This window comes from Branchiostoma lanceolatum, chromosome 4 (genome assembly GCF_035083965.1).
Source record: "Branchiostoma lanceolatum isolate klBraLanc5 chromosome 4, klBraLanc5.hap2, whole genome shotgun sequence".
NCBI classification, from domain to species: Eukaryota; Metazoa; Chordata; class Leptocardii; order Amphioxiformes; family Branchiostomatidae; genus Branchiostoma; species Branchiostoma lanceolatum.
Genome location: NC_089725.1, coordinates 17783987 through 17797363, shown reverse-complemented (window position 1 = coordinate 17797363; position 13377 = coordinate 17783987). Strand labels below are relative to the sequence as shown.

Sequence of the window (13377 nt, the reverse complement as noted above, 5' to 3'; positions counted from 1 at the left end):
CCAGACGTCTGCCCTCGTGGCGCCAAAATTTAAATATCTCAATATTCACATCGCGTAGATCTTCTTGGGCCGAGTAGGAAGTGGGTGGATTGGTAGCCGTAGCATGCTGCAACTTACGAGAAGGGTGTTATTATTTTCACCTAACCCAATGAGGCTTGTCACAGAGATAAGAAGGTAAGGTCCATATGACCCATATCTTTCTGAAAAAAAATCCTATTTTGGGATGTGGCTGGTTTGTGTGCCAGGAAGTCCGGAAGGAGTGACCAAGGACACTATATAATGTCCTTGGAGTGACGGAGAACTTTGTGCAGTTAGTCAACCAATGTAAAATCCTAAAGTATTGATCTGTATGTAGGTACGTTGTATTTTAATAGAGGAGGCTTTTGTCTCCGGTTATAGTCAATTTCATCAAGGAAGTCCCTTTTTAACCTCCTTGGTTTCATCACCTCCTTCAAGTCCTTGGTTTCATCATTTTAACTTCCTTGGTTTCATCTTTGATCATTATGTACCTTTTAGTTTTCTATATTTAACACTTGTATTCCCATTCGCGCACGAATGCACATTTATAATGTTTCCATGTGTTTCAAAAAGAGAGAAGAAACTATTAGGTATATACTCTTTTAGCATGTAACATTGCTAGCATTTCAATACATTACATATCTAGCATCAGAATGTACAGTAGTATTCTGGTGTTTCCTGCTTTGTCGTTTACATCCTTTAGAGTTTAGACCATGTGTGGTCATATGTTCATTTAGCCCTCTGGGCATGAATATGCAAATAAAGATTATCATTATAACATATGATTATTCCTGTACATGTATTTGTCATGATTTTCAAATAAGATGCCATTGAAAAAAAAACCTTTTGATGTGGTCCCAGTCAGTGCCCCATATTGTAGAATGTTTCATTGAGATCAATATCATAGTCCCCCTCCCCCACCTCCAAGGTTTGCAACTGTCTGGCTACTAGTAATTCATGAGATGTCTGCTGCATAAGGTAACTTATATGTTTATTCCACAACAATTCAAGAAAACTTTCATTTGTCCACTTGTCATACCTAACAGGAAGGCATAATGGCGACAAATAATTTTAGAAGATCTTAAGATAAAGATAGGATAAAAATCAAAGTTACAGAATGCTCGGGTTGCAGTTTTATTCTCCTTCTTCATGCTATGGTACAATAAATACATAGAACAAACTGGCATATCGATGATCAGATATGCTAGTACTGATATACATTTACTTGATAAACATGCAACATAACATAGACCATCTGGAGATAGAAACATGTGAGATATAAGACAAGATTTCTGTGAAACCAGGGCAATTCAAACATTTAAAACACAACAGTTATCTACTAGGTATGTCCTTGTTTTTCAGTCACTCCTTCTGAGTCCTCAAATTCTGTTTTGATTCAGTCCAAGTCGCCTTGCTGTTTACATCCGACCCCAGGTCTCCAGGATAGCTGACTGTACCCTGCACTTGAGTGAGTGGGGTGGATGCCTCCCTCAGAGCCCAGCAGTCTGTAGCTGGTACACTCTGGAACCCTTCTTCAGCAGGTACCCTTGGTTGTTAAGGGAGGCAATGAATCCCTCAAAGTCTGGAACCTTCACATCACAATTCTGCAGAGGAAAAGAGGTATGCTAAATGTACCTGTACACGCATTGACTTATTTCTAGTGATATATTCCTACTATCTCCTCCACCTTTTGCACATGAAAGTGTTCAGATCTAGCATGTAATGCACTGTGCTTACTGTGCTTATCATGTTTCATCATTATCCAAGGGCTAGGCCATATCATCAGATTGCATGTATGGTAAAGATCGGGTCTCTGATTTCGTTCATCGTTAAGTTTGTTCATGATAATGTCTGGGTTCTATGCAGGCTCGTAGCCGTCTGGAGCTGAGGGAGACAGCTACCAGTCAGGATGCCCAAGATGTGGAGGAAATGGTGAATCAAAGACACATTGCAATATCTTCCTTGAACTTCATCAAAGTATGAGTCCCAATACAAACCTGAGCAATCTCCCTCATCTGTTGCACAGTAAAGATGTTGTTGTAGGTCCGTTCTGCTACTCTGTTCAGGGCAGCAACAAACCTCTTCGGCTGCAGAAACATTACACCAACAAATAACAACCATTTCAAAGTACCTGCACTTGAGATTAACTATGGTTATTAAGACTTCAAAAAACTGTATTAATACAAGCTGAATAACAACAGCTACAGGGTGTAATAAAATGTGTCATAAGTAAATCAATTGGCATACATATATATACAAAATACAGCCAGGTATTAAACCAGTATGTGCTTTTGACCTGACCTTGCTCCTGCTGCTCATGCCTGACCCATTCTGTGATCTCAGGAAATCCAGTTGTCCAAATTCATCTGAGTACGTGTCAAACATGCTGAAGAAAAAAATGTGATTTTGAATGGATTAAACAATGTTATGCAAATAGCACCCATTATTTTGTTTTGTTAATATAGCGTACACTGTCATCCTGGGCATGTCAATTTTGTTTTGCAATATATGCTTTTTGTCATGATGGTTCAGTCTACATGATTATCAATTTTTAAATACTGCATAATTATGTTATGCCTGATGACATACACATCCATCTCATACCCTTAGCACAAATCACCTTTGTGAAAGTCCCAGCAAGTCAAGTGATGGCCCAATCTGCATATTTCATTTCCGATTCACTCCATTACAAAATATCTGACCTGTCTTTCATGATTTCCACCACATCCTGAGCATCCTGACTGGTAGCTGTCTCCCTCAGCTCGAGACGGCTACGAGCCTGCATGAAAGACAAATCATTACAGAAAAACTTCAAAAACAAAGAACTCATGACAATTTTCCCTGGATAGCAGCAGATATTCACAATTTGAATGGCAAAAAAGAAGTTGCATGCTATTTTCTTATGGAAAAGTCTGATAAAATTGGATACTGCAATAGCTCATAAATGGGCATCAGAAAAAAGCATTTCAGGCTGCCTGTTGTTACGTCAAGCCCATACAACGTGAAGAAAGCAGTCCTTGATGTGTTTGATTGTTGTGGCAGAAACTCAAATAACCGTGCATCACTTCTTGTATGTGTGAGCAATGAAGCTATTTCCAACTTATGACGGCACATGATGATTCATTTTGAAGTGTCAGTCATCGTTAATGAGGTACAGAAGAGCAGGGGAGCGACCTCTGTAAGTCTGATGAGGGACTCCAGTTGCCTGGTGGTGATGGGGATGCTGTCTGGGCCTCGCTGGTCTTTCCTAAGCTCAAGGTAGAATGTCTGCAAATATGTTTTCGACAGTTTAGCTACATATAACTGTAATCATTGATGAAATTGACTAAACTACTAGTAACATAACTGCTAACATGAAACTGCTGAAACTGAAAAGGAGATGACAGGATAACTGTCTGCACTGTTGTTGGGTGACATTATCCCATCTTTTAAACTTGTATGTTTGTTAACATAAATTGCAGACTGTAGGATTAATGAGCGACTGACCTGAAGCACCTGTTTGGCTTCTGGTGACAGTTTGGGATGGACATACTTCCTTGCATAGGCCACATACTGCAATGTGTACATAACATGTCAAATGACAAACTGTAATTGGGCTGAGACCATCACGTTAAACTTCATATCATTACTTCTTTCAGAATCTTTGATATCCAAGATTTTAGAGTACATGCAAAATATGGAAGAGGAAATCTGTTAAGCTCATGTACCTAGAAAGGTGATTTCTTAAACTTTTTAAGTATGGTTTGATTCAGTGTATACCTTTCTTAGCAGTGGGTGTGGGATGGGGTCAAATTGTTCACCTTTGCTGATCTGGAAATAAAGAGACCCATTGATTTCAACATGTATGAAACTTACAGGCTTCATACGTATTGAATGAACAGGAACAAGTTTTGAACTGTTCAGGAAAGAATGACAACCTTATTTCTTCGAGGAATTGTAGAGGAAGACAAATACTCTGAGGAAGAACATTTACTCTTATTTGATGAGACACTGTCTGCTATAACTTATAGTATAAGCTACTGCCACATAAGTATAGGGCAAATCTACAGAACATACATTTATTTTCTCAAGTCCTTTACAGAACTGTACCTTTAGCCGTTCAGACAATGGCTTTTCTAGTTCCCACTGTCTCCTGGCCTCATCATTGTCAGGAGTCTGTAAATAGCATACATGGATGCATTAATGTATTTCATTCAAAAGTCTAAAGCAGACAGAATAAAGCACATATGGAATATGTATATGGAAGCATTTTAGAGGCTTAATGTTATACTTGTGATAGTCACAGTCTTCACCTGGAACCCCAATTTCTCAGTACAGTATATAAAATCTTCAGTTTACCTGAGTGTCTCTTCTCACTCTGACAGCAGAGGTTTCTCTGCAAGGAAAGGAGAAAAGTGATAATGTCTGGAGAAATTACTTTCAAGTGAAATAAACTTAACTGCGAAAAATGCTAAGATGTAGATTCCTAACAGTATATGGGAATATGATGTTGTTTTGCAACTGTTGCCAACTGTACAATTGTTACTCACCGGCCTCTGCCAGCCCTTAGTGCCATGACATGTTCAGACAGCATGCTGTCCAAGTCCTGATTACAGAAGAAAATTAAATGAAAATTTCCAACCAAAAGTTTGCCGAGGAAACACAAAACCCAAAATGAAACACTGTTGAAAAATACAGTTTGATGAAAAAATCATTTGGAATTTGGAGATGTGGAGTTTGACATGAATTAAACTAGTTGAAGTTAAACTAATCATTTCTCACGTAATATTACAGTTACTGTACATTACACTACTGGTATCTATAATGCATATATTTGCCCAATACTCTCATGTGTAATGCTCATACTTGCATACAGGTAAATGAACAACATGATGAACTGACTCTGCATTACCTCATCAGGATTGTCTAGCAAAATAAACACCAGATCAAACCGAGACAGCAGGGCACTACCCATCCTGGAACAACAAAAACACAATTCACAAATGTACGTCACCTAGCATTTCTAGCACATCTTCTGTTACAGCTGCAGAAATCCTCTTGGTCATCATCCAGACAGGAAAAGCTACCTTAGCTCGCTTCCATTTGCAGCAAAAGTATAACAGTTACTGAAATATGTAGAAGGTTATTATGATAGTCTCTTAAGAACACTCTTAAATCTTATACTAGAGACATACTTGAGGTTCTCTGCCACAGTCTTAGCCTTGTTGTAGTGCCCACCAACTGGGTTGGCTGCTGCAAGGATGGATGTTCGTGCAGGGAGGCTGGACAGAGGGAAAGGTAATTTATGAAAATTGACCATACTCAACACTTCACCCATTTCCCTTTATTCAAGGAGGCGAAACAGAGGGAAGAGCTGTCTTTAAAAATGGACTAAAACCAACACTTAATTTCTTATTTTCCAAAAATTGAAAAATGAAATTTTACTGTCTCTGATACATAGTATGGCTCAACATATTGTTTTTACTCAGGTTTCTTCTCCTCCTTCTTCTTCTTCTCCTGTCAAATCTTCAAATCGATTCATCTGTCATATTTTGACCAAATGACCTGAAATTTGGTACAAAGGTAGTGTTGGCAAATACCCCCAGCCGTTTTTTTTCATTTTTTTGATATTGACCTTGAAAGTGATTTTATTGAGGTTTTTCTGACCAAAAATGTACATTTTGGCCTCCAGTGCTATGGAAATACATCCAAATGACCTGAAATTTGCTATGGGGGTACATTGAACAAATAGTCAAAGAACTCCATTCGTACTTTTGGCATACATCACTTCAAAATACGATTTTGCAGGGTATTTTGGGGAGAACATTGGGTATTTTCCTCATATATGACCTAAAGGTCAGTGACCCCAACCGCACCTGGCCTGCCTGTGACCCTTGCAGCCACCTGATTGGCCAATTGAGTTAATTAAGTTATCTTGCATTTCTGGCGCAGGTGTGCTACATTTGTAGTATTCATACCAAATGTGGTATTTGAATGCGTAGGACATGTGCTTACATGGCTTTGTTCACTCTTTTTTTAACAAAGATACACATCTCCAGTATTATGGAGAGACTAATTGTTTTTAAACTCAATTTTGGACTGCGGCGATCCATTTTTTTTAGTGGAAGTATTTTAGAATGGTCCATTGTTATTTGGCATGGCGAGGAGTATGGCTAAACATGCTGTATTTGCTCGCAAATGTTGCCTTTCTAGTTGAACATGAATCACAATGAATTATCATGAGACAGGCCAGACTTAATCACACACCTGCAGACTATGCCTGCTTTGGCTAGGCTGATGCTTTGCTGCTCCTGGTAACACAAAAACAACAATGAAGGGCATCTGAAAGCACATAGGACTAACAGGACAGCTTTCTACTTTTGTATGCAACAGTATGCCTATTTCCATTTAAATAGAATGACTACATCAGGACATCATGACTACATCAGGGCATCATAACTTTTAGAGTTAGATACATATTTCATTTGAAGTTAGTTAAGTCATTCTTAATAAATAATATCCAAATAAAATTAAACATGCTATAGCTAGCTATATAGGTAATCTTCTTAATATAGCAGACCTCTGAGTTGGCAAGTATGTTGTCTGTATGTCATACTTCCTTTTAGTATAGCCTATCATTTGTCAAATATATAGGAGATCAATTGTTGCCCTGCTGGACTGGCACAGAAAAGCATGTCCAGTTTTACAGTATGAAAGGAAACTAGTTGATTACCATTGCCTCAAGAAGAGCCTGGTGCTGGTTGGTCATTTTGTCAAATTCATCAATGCAGCAACAGCCTGGACATAAAATGTTTTGAATGACATGGGTGACAATACCAGTGGCATGACTCAATGTAAAGTTTGCCATACAAGACAAGAAAGACTTAAAGGTTTATTAGGATCAAAGTGAAATAACAGTAAAAGATTGAGACAACTGGTGCACTTTACCCTGGTCAGCCAGCACCAAAGCTCCTGCCTCCAGCGCAAAGTCTCCTGATGCACTGTCTCTGCTTAGGGTCACCTGCCAAACAATTAACATAATCATGTCCATGCTCTACACATGTAGACTGATGAACATTGAGTCTCGCGATGTTAGAGTGTAGGGACAGCAAAATATTTGTCCACCTATTTCAAACACCTATATACAAATGCATCACGGCTGTCGGTCATAGAGCTTAAGTGTTTGCAAGACTGACACGTCATACAACTGTGTATCATGGATTATATGAACCAGACATTATAATGAATAGACTTCTAAAAAAAACACTAAAGATGATACTTGAGCAGTCACATAACATGATGTCATGTGCAGGTAAAGATTCAACTTACAGTGAGTCCAGATGCAGTAGTTGTGTTCCCACACACATAGACACCACGGGGAGCAACGTTTGACACAGCTTGAAGCATCTACCCATCAAGGTAAGAGATAGTTGGTGAATTACTTGCAAGAAAAGTATACATACAATGTCATAAACAGCTTTGAAAAATTAACTAAGAACCGTAGAAGACAAACCTGGCTTTTGCCTAATCCAGGATCACCAACCACTAGGACATGGGGGTCTCCTCTCACAGGAATCCGATTCTAGACGTACAGACAACACAGGGATTTTGTACAACAATCTCCACAAACTGAATAGTTAAAATATGATATCATCATTCGCCCTTGGATATTTGTTTTTATTCCGTATTTGCTTCTGGGGAGCCATGGTGATTTGAGCAGTGGGTGGAGGCTAGCACTTCATATAAGCAAGTATGCATTCTTTATTGGAAAGGACAATCATGCTCAAACTGACTGTACTCGGTAACAATTGGCCAAATGTGTATCTATGTATGTTTAGATGCTTGATTGTCATCTTAACGCATGTCTGTTTTCGAATAAATCTGTTTTGCACCTCATGGAACCATCACACATAAATGGAACACTAAAATAATTTGTTTGTATGGAGTGCACAATAAATGACAATGGCCCCTATGTTCAGCTACCAAAAGATACTACATTAATACAATGTCCTTCACTTACCTTGTTATTAGCAAACCTCTGATTGCCACCAAACAATGCCAAAGCAAGGCCTGCTTTCACTGTCTGCAACGTCATACAAACATTATCAAAATACAACAAACTATTTTGTTTAGTTTTGTAAAAAGATGAAAATTTAATCAATGGTTTAAAAGTATAATGAAAAAAGTATTGCATTTCAGGACATATATGTAATTGCTGTTTCAATTACTTTCTCCATCCCAATATATTCTATCTTCAGCTAGTACATGGCGTATCCATGTTATCATTCAATCAAGCCACAAGCAATGGTCAGTGTAATCAGCACAGAAATCACAATAATTATTACTTTTTCCATCCCAAATATATTCTATCTTCAGTGAGTACATGGCGTATCAATGATTTGATTAAATTAAGCCAACAGCAATGGTCAGTGTAATCAGCACAGAAATCGCAGTCATCTATCTTCGTACACCTAACCTCATGGCCATATATAGCAGGACATAAAGACCCCACGACTAGTCTGAAGACATGTGGGTCCTCCTGGATCTCCTGGATGCCATACAGCTCCTTCAGGGTAAATTCCATGGCCAGTCCTGATGTGCCGCTCTCCTTAGTGGACTTCTTCCCCTTCGTCTTACTCACAGAGTTGGCAGAGATGTAGATGAGGAACATGCACTGGTCACGGTTTGACTTCCTCCTTCCTGAAAGGGAAATTTGCTATCAAACAGTTCAATCTGTATTTTATGTTTTCACTTTGTTCTTATTCCTATGTGTAAATCTATTCAACAAACTAACAGCTAATACTAGAGGATAAACGTATCAGGAAGGCAGCCAAAAGAGAAATTTTTTGTGGTGCTTGTAAAAACTGAAAAGAGACTTCACTGTAAATTGTCTGACCTTCCTCTGAGCTCATGACCTTGACAATGCCAGTGACAGTGACCACATCCCCTGGAGCACAGCTGTCCACTGTGTGAAAGAAAATACATGTGTTTTATCAGTTCAGGTTTAAGTTCATATAAGTAGTCCCCACTACACTGAATTTCATCCTCACCACAATATACATTAGTGACACTGTTTCCTATCCAGAGAACCATCAGAACTGCCAATGCTTCCTAAAGTTTAAAGCCATGCAGTACTGCAACATTAGATCTTTTCAGTTGGTACTTCCTGGTCTCTGAAGCTACATGAAATATGTTGCACAGTGGTACATTCACAACAAAACTGAACATACACACGTACCACCAAGGACCACTTACCCAGATCCCTGGTCAGTTCACACTCCACTGTCCGGGGGATCCTGCCAGCCTCCCTGTTTTCATCAGTGATCAGCTCCTGCACTCTGAAAGAGCGGACAAGAATACTTACAAGGGACTATCTGGAATATGGGCTATTCTGCATGTACTTAAATTTGAGGGAAGTGGTAGTCAGGAAATCTTTCTTTTTGATATCCTCTATATCATCATCAAACATCTATGGCCAATTACAATCATTTTATACCATCTTCCTTTACTTTGGAAAAAGTAGAGTTTCTAATAGATGCGTCTTACTTGATAGTCTGCCAGTCCACAGTTTCTGTGAGTTGATGGTTCTGAAGTGGAACAAAGGACCTTCCTCTGCAGTCAGGGGCTGGGCACTGAAAAGTAAGAATCCCAAGAAGATTTCAAAAAGTCAATATAGAGATGCACTTGAACAAAAGGCATAAAACATATTCAACACTCAACAGTCGTTATGCAAACTTACTTGTTGTACACATGAGGCACAAAACACACAAAAAAACGTTGGTCTTGGTTAGTTTATGTCACGAAACTTGTCTGAAATAACGAAATCAACCACGGCTTCGAACGCCCTCCCCCTTTTACGTCCGAAGTTGCAGCACCCTCTGTTACATTTGTCCGTCAAGAAATAATGGAATGTGTCTTTTGTACATGTTGAGAACAGTTTCTGATGATATATTTTTACTCATAACTCACTGTCACAAATAATGCTCAAATAATCCTCAGAAGATGACAAACATCTGTGTGTCAATCTGTACAGGGAATTTACCTTGGTTGGTAGGCAGTACTTTCCCTCTGGAAGTATCACTCTCTGAGGGAAAAAGATAAAATATTCTTTAAAAAATACCAGAAAAATTTAACAACACTGGAACCTCAGGGGTTAACAATAATGATGTAGCTACTCAACAGACAAGTGCTAACATATAGATAATCATCAGGAATCTCACCTGTACTCCTTTACAGGTAAGACACTCAAATGCCATCTTGATGCACATGGGCTTCACATTGCTGACCCTCACCACTGTTCCTCTGATGCACACATATTTACCTAACAAATAAATAAGAGACTGTTATCTATCTTGTAACAGGAACTATGCTCTAAAAAGAAAGGGAGAAAGCCCACTTTTGTCCTCTTTGATGAGCTAAAACACCATCTAGGAAAGTGGTATTAGAAAACTCACCGTAGAAATTGGCCTTCAGCCTTCTCATGGAGGTTATGGGTTCATAGTTGAAAACCCTGATAAAAAAATTACACAAGAACACTCCCTTAAATTATCATACAAATGTGAAAGATGAACACAGTACATACAATCATTTGTTAAAGCTACACATATTTTGATCAGATATACTCAAATTTTCAAACTACAAGTAGGGTTACATGTGTATATCCATTCTACAACAAGATAACATTTTCCCACAGCAAAGAGAGTTGAGTGATTTTATTGACATCATCACATTGCACAGCATGTTAATCCTTACCTAGTATGGATGAGGGGGACATTAACAGCTATCATAGCTGGAGTTTCTCCATCTTCCTCCCCAGGCTGCTGTAGGGCTGCTGCCTGCCTCTCCAGGTCATGGGTCAGGACCTATGCATATAAAAGTTCATGGGTCAGGAGTCCAAACCTTAATACATACAATAGGTAATGGCTGACAGTCTTCATACAGAAGGTCAATGATGATCAGAACTTTATCTGACAGATGCCATAACAATAAAGGAAAGATCATAAGGTAAAAAAGCATGACATGTAATTTTTTTTCATGTTTATGTAACTTTTTTTATTTTGCTCATCTTTATGATAACCTTCATGATTTTCATGCCCTCCCCACCCCCTGATATTTCCCTTTCAATTTCACATTGGTTCTCGTGGCTTGACCAAGGACATTGTTTATGTAAACATCCTTGTTCTGACCTGGTGCACAGCCAGTCCCAGGCAGCTGAGGATCTTCTCCGGAGTCTCCTTCATAACACTAGCCATGTCAGGAATGGCTGAACGGACACCTGAACAGAACAGTGGACAAATGAACTGTGTAAGAAAATGGTACACACAACACATAGAAAACAGACTTCAAAGAGACCCATTGTCCTTTGAATTCAAGAGCTTTTCAAGAAGTCCACTGCCTGATTTGATCTACTGTGGTATAATGGCTATCAGGAGTAGATACCTAACGCCCATTGACCTTTATCCATCACTTTTTGTGAGCAACAGTAAGGTGTTGCCAGTTTACGAAAAGAGTAAACAGTCTTCTTTCCCTGTTGTATGTTGACATGTTACATGTTCTTCTACCATCAAGGTGATTAGTGATGGGTACTCATGCAGAGTCTACACAAATGCATGCTATCACATGATTCAGAGGATCAATCAAGGCATAAAACATTACAGATGAATGTTACCTTCATCTTGTAGAAGTTCTTTGAAGTCTATAGCTAAGGATCCTTTCTGCTCAATCTCATCCTGTCAGGAGAAAATAATGCATCTTAGTACCGTAATAGACAAAGGAGCATCTTTAATATCCAGATCAGAAACTTGCAGAATGGAAAGCAGAAAACAATACAGTATGATATATAAGATGTTACCTCACCTTGTCATACAAGTCCAGGATAGACAGGAAGTATTTCTCAAAGGCCTGCGTTCTCACTACATCAGGGGAATGCTCTACGTAAACTGGAAAAAAAGGACACCCAGAAAATCCACTTAAGCAACAGGAAAACCAACAATACATTGTTGATGATTAAGCTTAATTGCCATTATGGTACGATAAATAGATAAACTGAAACTATCGGTCAACTCGTTCTATGAAGACATCGATCAGTCATTGGTTGGCCATAAAAGAGCCCATCATTATAACTACATATAAGCGCTTTCGCCCATTCGAGTGCGCATGTGCAGTGTCAAAGGTGAAGGCCCCCTAGACATGAACAAAACACGTCTGGATGTTGTTATGCACATCAAGACAATGGTCTGTTTACAAGTCAGAGGCCTTCACCTTTGACAATGCACATGCTTAATCGGAATGGGGAAAATGCTTTTTTTTATTATTAATACATTACCTTGGTTTGGGAAGTACAGGTGCCAGCCCTTGTAGGGGGAGGGGATGACATTTTCCAGGATGGTCTGGGACAGACGTGGTCTAGTCTGGGCCTGGGAGGCTGATGAACCACTGTACCCACCTCTGTACCCGCCCCTCCTTGTGCCGGACGAGCCTGAGGTGTTAGAAAACAATATGGGCTTCATTGGGCACATAGGGACATTCAGGGCAATCGAAAGCATTTGTTCTACTTTAACGTTAACGTTACATAATCATTTGGAGTTTTATATAACGTTATGGATTCTCTGTAATTATGGCATGATAGTATATGTCTGCAGGAAACTAATGATCTGTCGTGCATTAAGTAAAACATCGAAACTCATTAAAAGACACAACAGATGAACAGTTGTTGTTGTTGTTGAACAGTGATCAAAAATATATATTTCAAAATATCGCCACACTCACCACCGCCTCTCCCGTGGTTCTGATCACGTCTGCTGTAGTGACCACGTCCACCACGCCCACGCCACCATGGTCTCCCTCTTGACTGACCCCCTCGGTAACTCATCCTCCGTCCTACGTTAGGTAACGCTACGTTTCACGGCAAACTCTGCGAAGTAAAGGGACTCAAAGTTCCCGCCTAATAACAATCGCCATGATGATGATGATGGTGCGCTTCCGTCCACTGAAGGGAACCTCACACCAACGCCTTCTTGCGGACTAAAGAGAACTGCAGAAGACAGTCGTCCGATGAGAGAATCAATCATTCTCCTCACGCCAGGGATGTGGTGGAAAGGATGAAATTGTATTTCTTGCAAAGTTGCTGTCACGGATTTGATAAAGTTACAGAATGAGGTAGTAGAATTCTTGAACAAAAAAGAGTTTCAATGAAGGACATAAGGAAATACTAGTAGTTACATACAAAGCCGATTGAATTTGTTACTTTAGGTTTGCTTTATTTGAGAAGGACAACAACCCCTAATACAATATTCCATGAAGGTACACGATACTCGATGCAAGGTATATTTTCCAAATTACCCCACAAAGCAAGACACAAACATGACAAAGGAGATAAGT

At 39.3% G+C, this 13377-nt stretch overlaps 1 protein-coding gene and 1 long non-coding RNA gene across 2 annotated transcripts; one reads left to right on the top strand and one right to left on the bottom strand.

Moving 5' to 3' along the window:
• Nucleotides 1-992: 992 nt before the first annotated feature.
• LOC136433026 (DNA helicase MCM8-like) lies at nt 993-12989 on the bottom strand. Its single transcript, XM_066424778.1, has 31 exons — nt 12766-12989; nt 12323-12475; nt 11854-11936; nt 11666-11726; nt 11184-11272; nt 10750-10859; nt 10452-10507; nt 10218-10318; nt 10040-10081; nt 9544-9629; nt 9253-9335; nt 8894-8962; nt 8474-8697; nt 8018-8080; nt 7511-7579; nt 7327-7404; nt 6946-7018; nt 6731-6795; nt 6265-6308; nt 5193-5279; nt 4910-4973; nt 4548-4603; nt 4357-4393; nt 4108-4173; nt 3778-3828; nt 3505-3570; nt 3193-3285; nt 2721-2797; nt 2320-2404; nt 2016-2105; nt 993-1622 (listed from the first exon to the last, which is right to left on the bottom strand). Exons 1-31 carry the CDS (start codon nt 12866-12868, stop codon nt 1509-1511), a joined length of 2538 nt encoding a protein of 845 aa, XP_066280875.1. The 5' UTR covers nt 12869-12989; the 3' UTR covers nt 993-1508.
• LOC136433029 (uncharacterized) lies at nt 1547-2454 on the top strand. Its single transcript, XR_010755588.1, has 2 exons — nt 1547-1638; nt 1885-2454. It is a non-coding gene; the product is annotated as an uncharacterized lncRNA (long non-coding RNA).
• Nucleotides 12990-13377: the final 388 nt, after the last annotated feature.